Below are 12,438 nucleotides of genomic sequence, written 5' to 3' on the forward strand. Positions count from 1 at the left end.
GTTGTCTAATAAGGTATGAGTTTAACTATAATGTCATCCCTCATCAGAGTGCTTCTGCTCTACCTTGCCACCTGTTATAATGAAACCTGCAATAATTTATTAATTTATTTATCAACATTTCTGTTAATTTTGACCAAACTGGCTAATAAGTTCAAAAGCTAATTGAGTATCAAAACTGATACAGTGCAATTGTTTAAGCCTTGTTTCCAGAGGAAACATTAGTATAAAAGCGCAAATAATCGTTCATCAATATATGTTATGAATGTGATTCACACTCAAATTATTCACAAATTATTAACTGTGTATATGATTATGACTCATGAAGACAGTACAAAAGGTTCCCTGACTGTGATCTTGCTGTTCTGTTCAGGAAAATACATTCAAAGTATCCTACATTAGGATTTTATAAGGACATGTTTGAAAACAGAATGGCAGTAGAACTACATGTAACTTAAATTTTTCAAATAACTCATGGAACTGAACAGAAAAATTTGTAGAGAATTGTAATCTGAAATTGCTATGCACATCACAGGTGGGAAACTCTGCCTCTTGCCCTTCTGTCAAAAAGTAGAGAAAATATTTTTATCCACTATGACTTACATCCTAGATTATGTATATTCAATAGTAAGGTGCACATGGGCCCTCCATGATGACAGATTTTTATTTATCATATGCCACATAACTCTGTCTACAGCCTTGGTCACAAGCACAAGCAACAGGTTACACAGAGGATTTAAATTTGCTCGTGTCTACATATATGAAACCATAAAAAAAAAATCATGTTCATAGTCCATCTTTAGTTGTGAAGAGGTTCTACGCTGACTACAGTCATGCTATTCTCATACAGGACAGATTACTGCAGCTCAAAATTGCACGCACCTGTGTAACAGCTACAAAAGACACGGAGAGAAGCTCAAGAATATTTTCTTGATACTTTTGACATTTTAAAGTTTTATGTTATGTTTCAGCATCAAGAGGTAATCAGACAGGGCTTTGAGCAGGAACATGCTTTCCAGTTGAGCAGCTCACATTTCTCCTAATAGACCTTTGCCCCTGAGGCTATGTGGAACTCTTTTCAGGCTCTACTATGGCAAACTTTTTAATACACGCTTTGATATATGCCTTCGACGTGCTGAGGCACGAGTGTACTGTAAGAGATATTCACCAGCTTTTTTCTTTAATAAATGTAGGTATTTGTGGTTTCATTCACTTCTGACGTGGTTCAGAAGCCTCAGAGTCAGCATCTGGATCCACCACCTAACGATCCTAATTTCAGAGACTAACTTCTATGAAAATGTATTACAATTCAAATTGAAAGTTATTCTAGAGCACTGGAGCGAAAAAACCGCACACCAAGGCCCCAAACACCCTCCCGCCTCCGTACAGTCTAGAAACTAGTGGAACCGCCCGCCCCCCACCGCGGCTGGCCAATCACCGGCCCCCGAGCCTCACGCCCGCCCCCTCAGCAGCGCGCCTGCGCCCCCCTCCCCCGCTCCTCCCCCTCGTTCTACCAACCGTCATCCCCTTACGTAATGCTCCCCTGCAGCTTCTGGCGATTGGTGGGAGGGCGAGGGTTGGAGTCACGCGGCTGCTGAGCGGGCGCGGCGGCGCGGCACGTTATTGGCTGGCCCGGCAACGCCAATGAGAGTTGAGCTGTTCGGTTCAAACCGAGCGGGGCGCGGGAGCGGGTGGTTAGTCTGCGGGGCTGTGCGTGGTGAGCAGCCGTCTGCCTGTTGGCGTTGCTGCTGCCTGTTCTGCTGCCTCTCGCCATGGCTCACAAGCAAATCTACTACTCCGACAAGTACTTTGATGAGCAGTACGAGTACCGGTACGAGGCTGTGGGAGGGCCGGCTAAAAAGATGAGGAAGGTGCTGTTGCCGGCCCTTTCGGAGGGGGAAGGGTGGCCTGGGCGGGCGCCTCTCCTGGGGCTTGTGCGATGCCCATGGGGAGTGAACTCCGCCGGAGGCGGCAGTGAGCGTGGCCTCAGCTCCCGTGGGAAGCGGGGAGGGGCCGTACCGTGCCTCTCGGCGGAGGGGTTTTGGCCTGGCTTTCGGCTAGCTGGGGGGAGGGGGCCGAGGTGGTTCCAACGCTGCTCTCCGCTGGCTCTTCCGGGGCGACCGTTGGGCGGCGGGTAGCGCAGTCCCCCCACAGGGGGCGCTGAAGGGAGCGGGGAGGGGGACGGGCCGGCCAAACCCGCGGCGCCTCCCCAGCGAGGCGGCCGTGGCAAAGCCGGGTTTGAGGAGCGCTTGGCCGCTGCCGACCAACCTCGAGGCTGGCCACGGGGCAGCGCCCGTCCCGCGGAAGGAGGGGCTGGACCTGTGCTGTCCGGGCGGCCTTGGGTCGTGCGCCTCGCTCGCGAGCTGAAGCAGGGAGCTCGAAGCCTTGGGTTCAGAATGCCCGACGCAGCTACAGGTAACGTCTTGTACTGCCTCAGCTGGAGTTCCGAATGTGGACGAAGCATGCGTTTTGACTGAAGGCATCAGCTTTGAAGGCAGTACATAAGGCCACGTCAAAACATAATATAAATGTGGTTTGTAAAGATTTCGAGATAGTGCTCTAATAGTTTTCAAAGCTTTGCTATAGCACCTGTCAGTTCTGGATTATAACTGATGCTATTGAAGTTCAGTCCTCCAGGCTTACTTGAAATAACTACCATGATCAGGGGCTCTTTTTCCTCTGTGTAGATAACCAAGTGTTCCTCTTACCAACTCACTCTTAAAATTTCAAAAATAAGACTGAATGCTTTACTTTTCTATTAAGTGATAAAGGAACGTGCAAATGTGATGAGCAGGCCAGATGCTTCTCCTCAGTTAATGTTCTGTCTTTCTAAACCAGCACTTTAGTCTCTGGAAAATACATTGCTGGTTACAAAATGTAAAATACAAATGAGTGACTTTATCAGTTGTTTTAAAAGCCCAAAGTTCTTATTCATCAAATAGCTGATACTTGATGGACAATTGGCAGGAACACAAACTTCTATATGAGTAGCATGATTACAGCATGCAGGGGAATTAGTCACTTCTAGGAAGTATGTTGACTGTTTCAATATACAGTTGCATTACAGATGTAATGGTTCGTAGACAAAGTGACTTTAAAACCAGATTCTGGGACAGGCTTCCTAATCAAATTAGTGGTATCAGTCAGCACCTTAAGCTTCTTTACAGGGAATGCTGGTATTCAAACTGAACTTGCTTACTGTCTTTCAGTGTAGATCTGTGCCAGTTTTCTAGTGTACACAGCCATTAGTGTGTGTAGCATGTGTTTAATAATTAAACCTCTACAGACATGTCATGCTGCCAAGAGAACTTTCGAAACAAGTGCCAAAATCCCATCTAATGTCTGAAGAGGAGTGGAGACGACTTGGTATTCAGCAGAGTCTCGGCTGGGTTCACTATATGATCCATGAACCAGGTAAGCACATCTGAACAGAATTAGATGAACAACAGAGTCTAAAACACCACCTGCCTGGTGCTCGACTGAAGTGTGTAGTGCATAATTGCTCCTGCTGTGGAATCGAGCTGGATTTCACTACTGAATGTTTAGACTCCTTTTTATCTCCTTGCTATTTTAGCCATTTGTCAACAAAGGCAACATAACAGCTTTTGTTTACAACCTTCCCACCTTGCTCCCAGAGCTGCAAAATGCTAGCCTTGTCCTAGGTACATGTGGTCTATCAGTAGACAAAACATGCCAGACTGGAAACTGTTTCTACCTATAGAAGTAGGCCTCTTGTGAGCTTTTGAATAATGTTAGTATCTCAGTTACTGAACCTTCATGTAGTAGCATATCTTCAAATCATAAAGCTGACACACCTGCTTTTTGTACAAAAACTTAATAGATGCTCACATAGACAAGATCCTGTATTAGTGCTCTGAAAAGTTTACAGTATAGTTTGAACTCTAGATAGCTACTAGTCTTTCAATTAATGGGAGATAAAGCCCTAAAACTCTTCCCATCTAGGATGTACTGAGCCATTCGAGATAGCTCACCATTGACAAGCCTGACTAAAAAGTAACTGGTGATAGATTAATTGCAGCAGCATGGAGTTGCAAGTTGTCAAAGAACCAGGTGAAGAAATTGGCATAACCTTCCAGTGTTTCCCTTATCTGGGCACCTTTGATACTTCACACTTTTTCGGAGGCATTTAAGTTATATCAATAATAATGTAAGCTGGCTGTATTAACTACAGTGGCTTTTGTTGCTGCTTGGCATTATGTACCTAGCAAGGACAGTTTGTTAGTCTAAGTTACAGCAACAAAGCTCATCAAATAGCCTAATGTAGAGAGACAGTTAGTACCACTACTAACTAAAAATACTCTATTTTTTCCAGTACTTCCTTCCGGTAAGTATCTGAAGTTTTTGATACTGCCATCATTTGGTATAAAACTTTCAAAAGCATCTGTTTGACTTTGTAAGGTTACTGCAAAGTTGATCTGTTCACGCTATGCATGGGGCCATATTTGTGAACTTGACTTCTTAATCTATTCCATATTTGGCAGCAAGTTACAACTGTTGTTCAAGGCTACATAAATGGAAGAAATACCTGTAGTCAAGACTTAAGTGACAGACTGACGCTTTGTTCAATTTTATTTCTGCAGAACCACATATTCTTCTCTTCAGAAGACCTCTTCCAAAGGATGAGCAGAAATGAACTATTGTCTACAAATCTTCTCCTAAATCTTAACTATGTATAGAGTGTATATATGTTGGTAGTATTCAGTGAATACTTTGAAATGTACAAAACATACATCCATACCTGTGCATGAGCTGTATTATTCACAGCAACAAAGCTCAGTCAAATGCAATTCCAAGTAGGCTGCTATGGTGTTCAAAGAGTGATGAAGTTGTCTTCTTTACTGTTAATCTAAGTGCCTGTCTGACTTTTCAGTGAATTTTATTAAGTTTATATGTTGCATGCTCTGACTAGATGATCACTTGTTACCTGTGTTCAATAACTTTTTGCATTCAGCTTTTCTGCTGAAATGTAGCTTCTTCAAATCCAATGGCTCATCTATTTAGTAGCAGGTATAAAGAAATAAACTATTTTTAATGTTCTATAAAACCTAAATGCCTACAGTTCTAATTTACCAGACAAAACAAATATTCATTGTCTAACATGCTAAGAGTACCTACTTCAGGAAAAAAAAACTAACTTGGTGAACCCATTTTGTTTATCTGCAAGAATTATTTTGCCCTGCAGGCTGAAGTTCCTAACCCTGATTTGAGTTGGGAACTGCAGGTGATCTGAGAAGAAAGCTGGCAGTGGCAGGTAATACTTAGACCGGCGTCTGACGTACTCAAATTATGGGACTCTGTAGGTTATAATGGTATTAATTATCCTGCAAGGACTGCTTGTCATTGTACTTCTTGTGAGGTGTCTGGTGATAGGATGCAAGGGAATGGCTGAATGCCCAGTCAGGGCAAGTTCAGATTGGATGGATGTTAGGAGGAAGTGGGAGGGTGGTCAAGCCCTGGAATGAGCTCCCTGGGAAAGTGGTCAAGGCCCCAAGCCTGCTGGTCTTCAAGAAGTGTTTGGACAATGCTCTTGGAGATATGGTTTAACTTTGAGGTTGCCCTGTCTGGAGTCAGGAGTTGGACTTGATTCTTGTGAGTCCCTTTTAATGCAGAATATTCAGTGATGACTTGGCATAACTTTGTTCTTAGATGTTAAGTAATCATTAATTCCATAGAGATATTTTCATGCTTGTTTGATATACTTTGGTAGTACCAGTTTATCTTTCTGCTGCAGACTTTTTAGTTTGTGTTTTAGCTTCCACTTCCTGTCTTGCAGCCTGGGAATGTAATTTGTACTCTGTGTAGGCATTCGTGATTTAGAAGTGATGTCAAAGTAAATTGAGTATTTTTCACCTGACAAAAGCAACTGCTGGCTGTAGGACAGTATGAACTCTATTTCCTCACCGTGTAGAAGGTCAGGTCTAATATAGCCAAACTAATCCATCCTTTTTCAGGAAGCTGTGTGCCAGCAAAGGTGAGCTGCTGGATGGGCTCTGTCTGTCAAGTAATAAATTGCATTGAAATGGTCACTGTGGCATCCTGGGACCCTGTACTAGGAGCCATACAATCAGATTTTATTTTTTTTTTAAAGGGTGCTTCAATGTATTTGGTGTTTGAATAACTTCATGCAGTACCAGTCTGATTCATTGCAAATGCAAGCCAGCATTACAGCTGTGCAGTATTTGAAAGGCCAACAAAACCAGGAACATCTGCATGTAGCTTAACTGATAAAGTACATGGTGTCCCTGTGTAATGTGTGCTTGCTATTAAGGTTGTTATGATGACAGACAGAGGTAAGTAAGTTGCCAAATTTGGCGAGGAAAATAACCCCTGCAGTCTTTCCTCTGAAGCTGCTAGAGATGCCTGTCTTGGTGATGGCCAAATCATCTGCAATAGACTCTCAGCGCTAAAGTGTCACACTTGATAGCTTTGCCCCTTAGTGTGGGGCTCTCCAAGTGCCACACAGATGCCTGAACTGGAAGAACCAGCAGTTAAGAAGCTTGTTGAGCAGTGTTTAAGCCATGCATTGCCCCAGGGTTCTAGCACCAGACTCATGGGTGTTCTTTGGTGTCCCACTGGTGGTCCTTAAAAGGCTTTCTGCGGATCTGCTGCCTGCGAGTGCCTACCTTCTGTCCCTTCTGGGGACCAACATTACCTGCGGGTGGGCGGCCCGGGTTGGGTGAAGCCCCGGGCCCTGTCAATGCCGGATCCCTCAGCCGGTCCTCGGCCCCGAGGCTGCCCCTGCCGCTCACCTCCCACCCGCGAGCTACGCGCCCGTACCGGAAGTGTGTGTGCGCCTTTCCCTCCGAGCACCGCCCGCCCGTCTCTCGGCGGCGACGTCATCGCGGCGCGCCGCTGGGCCGAGCCCGGGGCGGCAGGGAAGCGGGCGGGACGGGGGTAGGGGCGTACCCACGCCATGTCGGCGGAGAGGCGGCCGGCCGCGGGCCAAGGCGCCCAGGTAAGGGCGGCGGCAGCTCCCCACGGTCCCTCGCTCCCTCCTCACCTCTTCCTGACCTGTTGCGTACCGGGCGTGCGAAGCCGCCTGCAGCCAGCCGCCTCCTCCGCCCGGCGCGGAGCCACAGGCTGCCTGTCTGGGCCCGGGGGCCACCGCGTCCCGCCTTTCAGTCCCCCGACGCTGGGCTGGCGGCGGCCGCGGCCTGTCCGCGGAGGGGTGACTGCGGACGGGCCGAGCGCTCCGCCTGTCCGCCGTCCTCCGGCGGAGCGGGGCGGGTGACTCGCCCCGCGCCTTGAGTTGGCCTTTGGTTCGGGGGAGGGGAGGAGAGTCCTTCTGGAGGGGCGAAACGGGACGGCGGGGGGAGCTCGGGTCGGTGCCCAGCGGGTCGCTGCCCGCCGCTCGGGAGCGGGAACCCGTAAGCGTAAGAGTGAAAACCGCTTCCTGTTCAGGGACTGGAGAGCCTGCTGCAGGGGCAGGTGGGCATCCTAGTCGCTTCAAAGATGGAGGCACAAATTCTAGCCAGGAACCACGGGGTTGCATTGCACGTGAACTCATTTCCTGAGCAGGCTTGGGGGTCTTTAAAGTTAGCGATTAGCCTGCCATCGCAGTTGCTTCCTGTGATGTGCTATGTGGTTAGTATTCTCAGTGGTTGTTCAATAATGCTTTGCTTTAACTACCTCTCAAGCTTATGTTTTTCATATATATGAGTGGACTTAACTGTACAAATTTCACGTTTTATTTTTCACTTTTACAATGGGTGTTCATTGTACATTTGGATCTGCTTAGTACATTCAGAAACAGAAGACTTGACAGTTATTTGTAATTTAGGCTGTCGGAGCTCTATAAATGTTTATGATACAAGTGACTGCTGAGACACTGTAGGATGCAGGGAGTCTAGTTTATATGCTGAAGCATTGAAATTACCATTCAAGTATTTTTAAAAGCCTTGCGTGTTACTTAGTCGTTGAAATTGGCTTTGACAAGTGAAAAAATCCCAGTTTTCATGTAGTGTGTCAATTACCCCAAAATACACAATCAACTAGAGGAATGATTTGTGGCATATATTAGAGTGAGTAAAGCAGTGTAGTGCTGTAATGGCAATAAATACTTTCAGTCTCGTTTCAATGTCCTTCTATATATACATACCCTGTTTAAGTTGATGGTAGTTCAGAATAAATGGAAGATTTGTCTTAGTGATTTGTGTTGTGCCAGAAATTAGAAGGCTGTATAATTAAGTAGTAATTTCAGACACAGATAAAATACAGATGTGCACGAAGCCATTATTGTTACATACTTCCCGAGTTTGATTTTACAGTAGTGCTAGTGTATGTTGCAAGCTTTAGCTTATATTGTTCAAATCTAAAGTAAGACTTCATAAAATTAATGTTACCTGCATTTTGTGTTAAGCAAGCCTCTGTCCTTTCTGTACCTGACCTTTGTGGATGTTTCATTATAAATGTGGATTTAAAGGAAATAACTTCCCAGAACAGTCACATTTCTCTTAGAATTCCTTGATTTTGTTTCTCCCTCTTCCTCCATTTCCTTTTGGTGACCTTTATTGTTTCACATGTTTTGTTAGAAGACAGCAAACTAATTCTCTCTTTTGACAGTTAAGGTCACAAGGATTATTATTTTTCACTTATAACACTAATCTCCAAATGCACGTAGCCAAAAAAACGTTTTGTTTCTCAGGGCATCAAGTTGTCAGCAGAGGTCAAACCATTTGTTCCAAAACATGCGGCGGTAACTGTGGCATGGTCAGAACACTCAGAAGCATGTGTCTTTCCTAGGTATTTAACTACATGCTACCCATTTGTTCAGGAACCATCTTTGGATAAGTATGTATATTTTCTGAATCTTATTTCTTGGGAGATTTTAACCTTCCAGTTTTGGACATTGAATACTCTTACAAACTCAAAGCTCTGATACATTAATATTTTAACTGTAGAAACGCTTGTGCATTGTCTTAATGATTTGGGTTTTTGCACTTATGTTCTTTGAGTGTATGTCTGGTACCTTGTCTCTTGCTCTGAAGGGCCTGTGTTGTTACAGAATGTTAAGGAGGATTTGTTGGTCTGTAATGATTGATGTAGCTCATTTCTGCTTTGGAACGTGCTGAATCCAGTCCTTGGATGAAAGAATGGCCATATAAAAGGAAGAGGAAGATCTTCTCGGAAGGTTTCTTGTGTTGTAAAACATTTAAATAATGTACGAGACTCCTCCTGGATCTCCTCTCCCCAACACATGCATCCGCAGAAAGGCAGTTTTAGTAAGAACTCTACAGGTTTTAAAAGGTTTTTTCTAATAAGGCCTGAAAAAAACGGCATTTGTGGGGTAGACTTATAAAAGTATTGTTAACCCCAGAGCAAACTAGAAAAAAGCATGCATAGTAGGGTAGGAAATAATCATGTCTTGTAAGAATCTGGTGATGTTACATAGTTCTCTACTTCCTTCTCAGCTTCTCAGAACTCTAACCATTGAAATAATTTTACAATTGCTTTGGATCTATTGGTACGTTCTAACAAGTTCGGTTAGAGCCTTAATGAACACATTTGTTGTAGGCCTTGCGTTTGTCCTACAGGAAATCTGTCTATTTGCAGCCCATTTTGATTTGTATTAGAAATTTAACACTGAAGTGAGTATGGCCTGGTCTATGTCTTAGAAGAAACACAGCATTATCATTGTATCAGTTAGCATTAAAAAAAAAGAAAAAACCCCAGTAATATTCTGATGAATATTTTTCCTTGTTGAGACTGAGCCATAGTTATTTTTTTACTTTCATTTGTTACTCCTCTGTGTGTAAACTAAGAGGAGTTTTGACTACAGTCTATCACAATTGCAACAAACAGTAGGAAATGTGTTATCTGAATTTTCTTATTCTCATGGGAAAGTTTCTCTGTTTTGCATTATCTACCCAAGATTCAGAGGTGGGCCACTTCATGGTGAACAGCTTTAAAAACTAAATGCAACTTTATTAAGCTGAGAAATTTCCATTTTCGCTAATCAAATTTGGATCTCTGCATATAGTTTCTGTACAAAGTGTAGGAGGAAATTGGAAGAAAGCTTTGAGTATACCTTTGAAGGAAAAAACCATGCCCCAGACATGTTGTATTTTCATAGACTGTGATGGTTAAATGCAGGTCAGTTAATTATTATCTTGTAATTCTGTATTGTATTTCATACATGTCTTATACCCCATGAGATATTATAACCCTACTTTGTTATTATGACATTTTAAGACAGGTTTTACTCCTTAATGTTTGTATTTTTGTAGTCAAGTATGTAGTGCATGTCATGTAGTTATACTGTGCTTTTGGTTTGTTTCACAAGAAAAAGCCTCCCAAAAATAAGTATGAAGAATCTTAATAACCTTAAACAAAAATGAGGACTATACCTGCAAAGCAGACTAGCTTTGAAACTTGGAAACAGATAACATCTGTATTTTAAAATGTTTGCTAAACTGCATGGTTTCCCAAAACAAAATTAATTATTTTTTTAAGGTAGTCTATAGCAGTGAGTAAATACTTAATTGAAGTAACATGGAATAGTTTTCTTTTGAAATATATCTCTCTCATTAAACTAATTATTTAGCCAAGGAATTATATGTTTATCTAGGCAACAGGTATATGCTGAAGATTTGCCCCTGGATGACTTCTCATCTCTTTCTCAATATCCTTCACATAGTGTTCTGGGAGATCCTGCCTTCTGTGAATACTCCAGCTGCTCTTATTCACGTGATGTTGTTTCAAATGTGTATCCAGTAGCTGGTTTACGGTGTCATTCTAACAACTCAACACACCACAATGGTTCAGGAATAGTCAGTGACTCTGCTGAGCAAAAGTATCTGATCAGACAAGAAAGTCTTTCGAAGGTGAGTAAATACATGTTTTTTTAAAAATTAAAATAGAATTCTTACTTTAAATCAACTTTTCTAAATGTTTGGTTCATTTTTTAAAGTGAATAATCACTCTATGTTCTTGTAGTGATGATGAATGACATTTAAAGAGGATAGTAGTAATGTACTCAGCTTCAGATTTCACAAAAGTTCATGGAGTTGTTCAAATTAATACAGTTCAAATTAATACAGTTTCTCAAGCAGTACTTTTGGAACATGTGGGGTATTTAATTATCTTTCTTCAGTAAAATATTCATTTGTGAACTATGCTTTCCTTTGTTCATGAGGCTTGAGGGGAGGGTCGAAGGGCTTTTTTTCTGAGCCCAGTGGCAGCTTTTATGAACCTAAGTTAAGAGAGACCTGGTGGCTTTAATCAGCTATGTGGCTGATAAGTAATGAGACAGCATCTGTTGTTGAAGGCTTTTCAAGGCCTGCTACAGGAAGAAAACTAGCCACAGGAGAGCAGGAATTTGTGTTGGTGTGGAGAGGGAAGAAAAGTTTGTGTTAGAAATGTTTTCTTTCACTCAAAAGTAAAGCAAATGTTCAGTAAACACCTCTGTCATTTTGTGTGTATGTGTGTTTGAGGATAAGTTTCCTGAAATGTGGACAATATTTTTAAACAAAAAGTAGACAAAATCCTCAAAACAAAAAAAAATCAGTGAAAAAAATCAAATGTATTATTAACCCATTTCCTTCTGCGGTTAGACATTGTGACTCTTGGATTTGTAAGGCTGCTGTTGTTTCTAACAGGTTCAAGTAATCTGTTCTCCAGTCACATCCTTCTGGCGGACCTTACTTCCTAGACAGAGACCTGGTAACTTCACTGTGGGTCTAGCCTGTGCAGAGGAGGTTGTAAGATTAGGTCCTAAGCATGCATCACTAGACATAAGATACAAAGGCTAGAGACCTAAAATTAGTAATTTTCTTTCTGAGAGAAAAAAATTATTTTTGAGAGAAAGACACTGAAGCTGTCTGGGGAGATGATTAGCTCAGCATTAGCACAGGTGATGTAGTATGAAGAAACTTAGTTTAACTTCCGGGAGGAGTTCTGTGATCTTTATTGGACTGAGCTGTGTACTGTTCAGCAATCTTTTTGTCATTGTTGCCTGTCATTTATTTTTTTTGTGAGCTTGAAGAAAAATAATTGATCTTTGCAGTTTTGCATTAGTTTGATCACATCTCCTAAACCTTGAACAGTTTAGCTTTGAAGGTCAGGAAATGCCTTGTCCTCCCACCCAAGAAAATAATGTGGCTGCCACATGTACTTTGAATTTAGTCTAGCATCCTGTAATCAAAGTTAAGCCACTCGTCTAGGCTGGTACAGTATACTTTGCATAGATGCAAGCCTAGTGCTTGTTCTTTGCCTGCCATAGTGATTCCAGAGCCCAGCTCTGCCAAACGATGTTTCAGAAGGCTTTCAGGACTTTACAATATAGATGGATGTGTTTTCTTTACTGGGATCTTATAGATGTGTCTTTTCTCGTTCCTTTCTGTCTGCTCCAAGTGTTTTGGATGTTGTGACACCAATCTTTCCTAGTTTTGCCTGCAATATGTAGTTTAGTCAAAAGATTGG

General features: G+C 42.7%; 2 protein-coding genes across 9 annotated transcripts in view; both read left to right on the plus strand.

Annotated features, from left to right (window-relative positions):
- The first annotated feature begins 1,691 nt into the window (after positions 1-1,691).
- CKS2 (CDC28 protein kinase regulatory subunit 2) lies at positions 1,692-5,062 on the plus strand. Its single transcript, XM_086770762.1, has 3 exons — positions 1,692-1,828; positions 3,284-3,411; positions 4,599-5,062. Exons 1-3 carry the CDS (start codon positions 1,770-1,772, stop codon positions 4,649-4,651), a joined length of 240 nt encoding a protein of 79 aa, XP_086626888.1. The 5' UTR covers positions 1,692-1,769; the 3' UTR covers positions 4,652-5,062.
- A 1,846-nt stretch (positions 5,063-6,908) lies between these two features.
- SECISBP2 (SECIS binding protein 2) overlaps positions 6,909-12,438 on the plus strand; it is a 41,541-nt gene continuing 36,011 nt past the window's right edge. For 3 of the 8 annotated variants that reach the window (XM_086771475.1, XM_086771470.1, XM_086771469.1), the window contains exons 1-3: positions 6,909-6,973; positions 8,663-8,808; positions 10,586-10,841. In XM_086771475.1, the coding sequence (XP_086627601.1) occupies positions 6,932-6,973; positions 8,663-8,808; positions 10,586-10,841 (444 nt within the window). In that variant the 5' untranslated portion in view covers positions 6,909-6,931. The remainder of the gene's footprint in view (positions 6,974-8,662; positions 8,809-10,585; positions 10,842-12,438) is intronic. The other 5 variants (XM_086771473.1, XM_086771471.1, XM_086771476.1 and 2 more) reach the window with 5 other exon arrangements.

This window comes from Chlamydotis macqueenii, chromosome Z, assembly GCF_036417535.1.
Source record: "Chlamydotis macqueenii isolate bChlMac1 chromosome Z, bChlMac1.mat, whole genome shotgun sequence".
NCBI lineage: Eukaryota > Metazoa > Chordata > Aves > Otidiformes > Otididae > Chlamydotis > Chlamydotis macqueenii.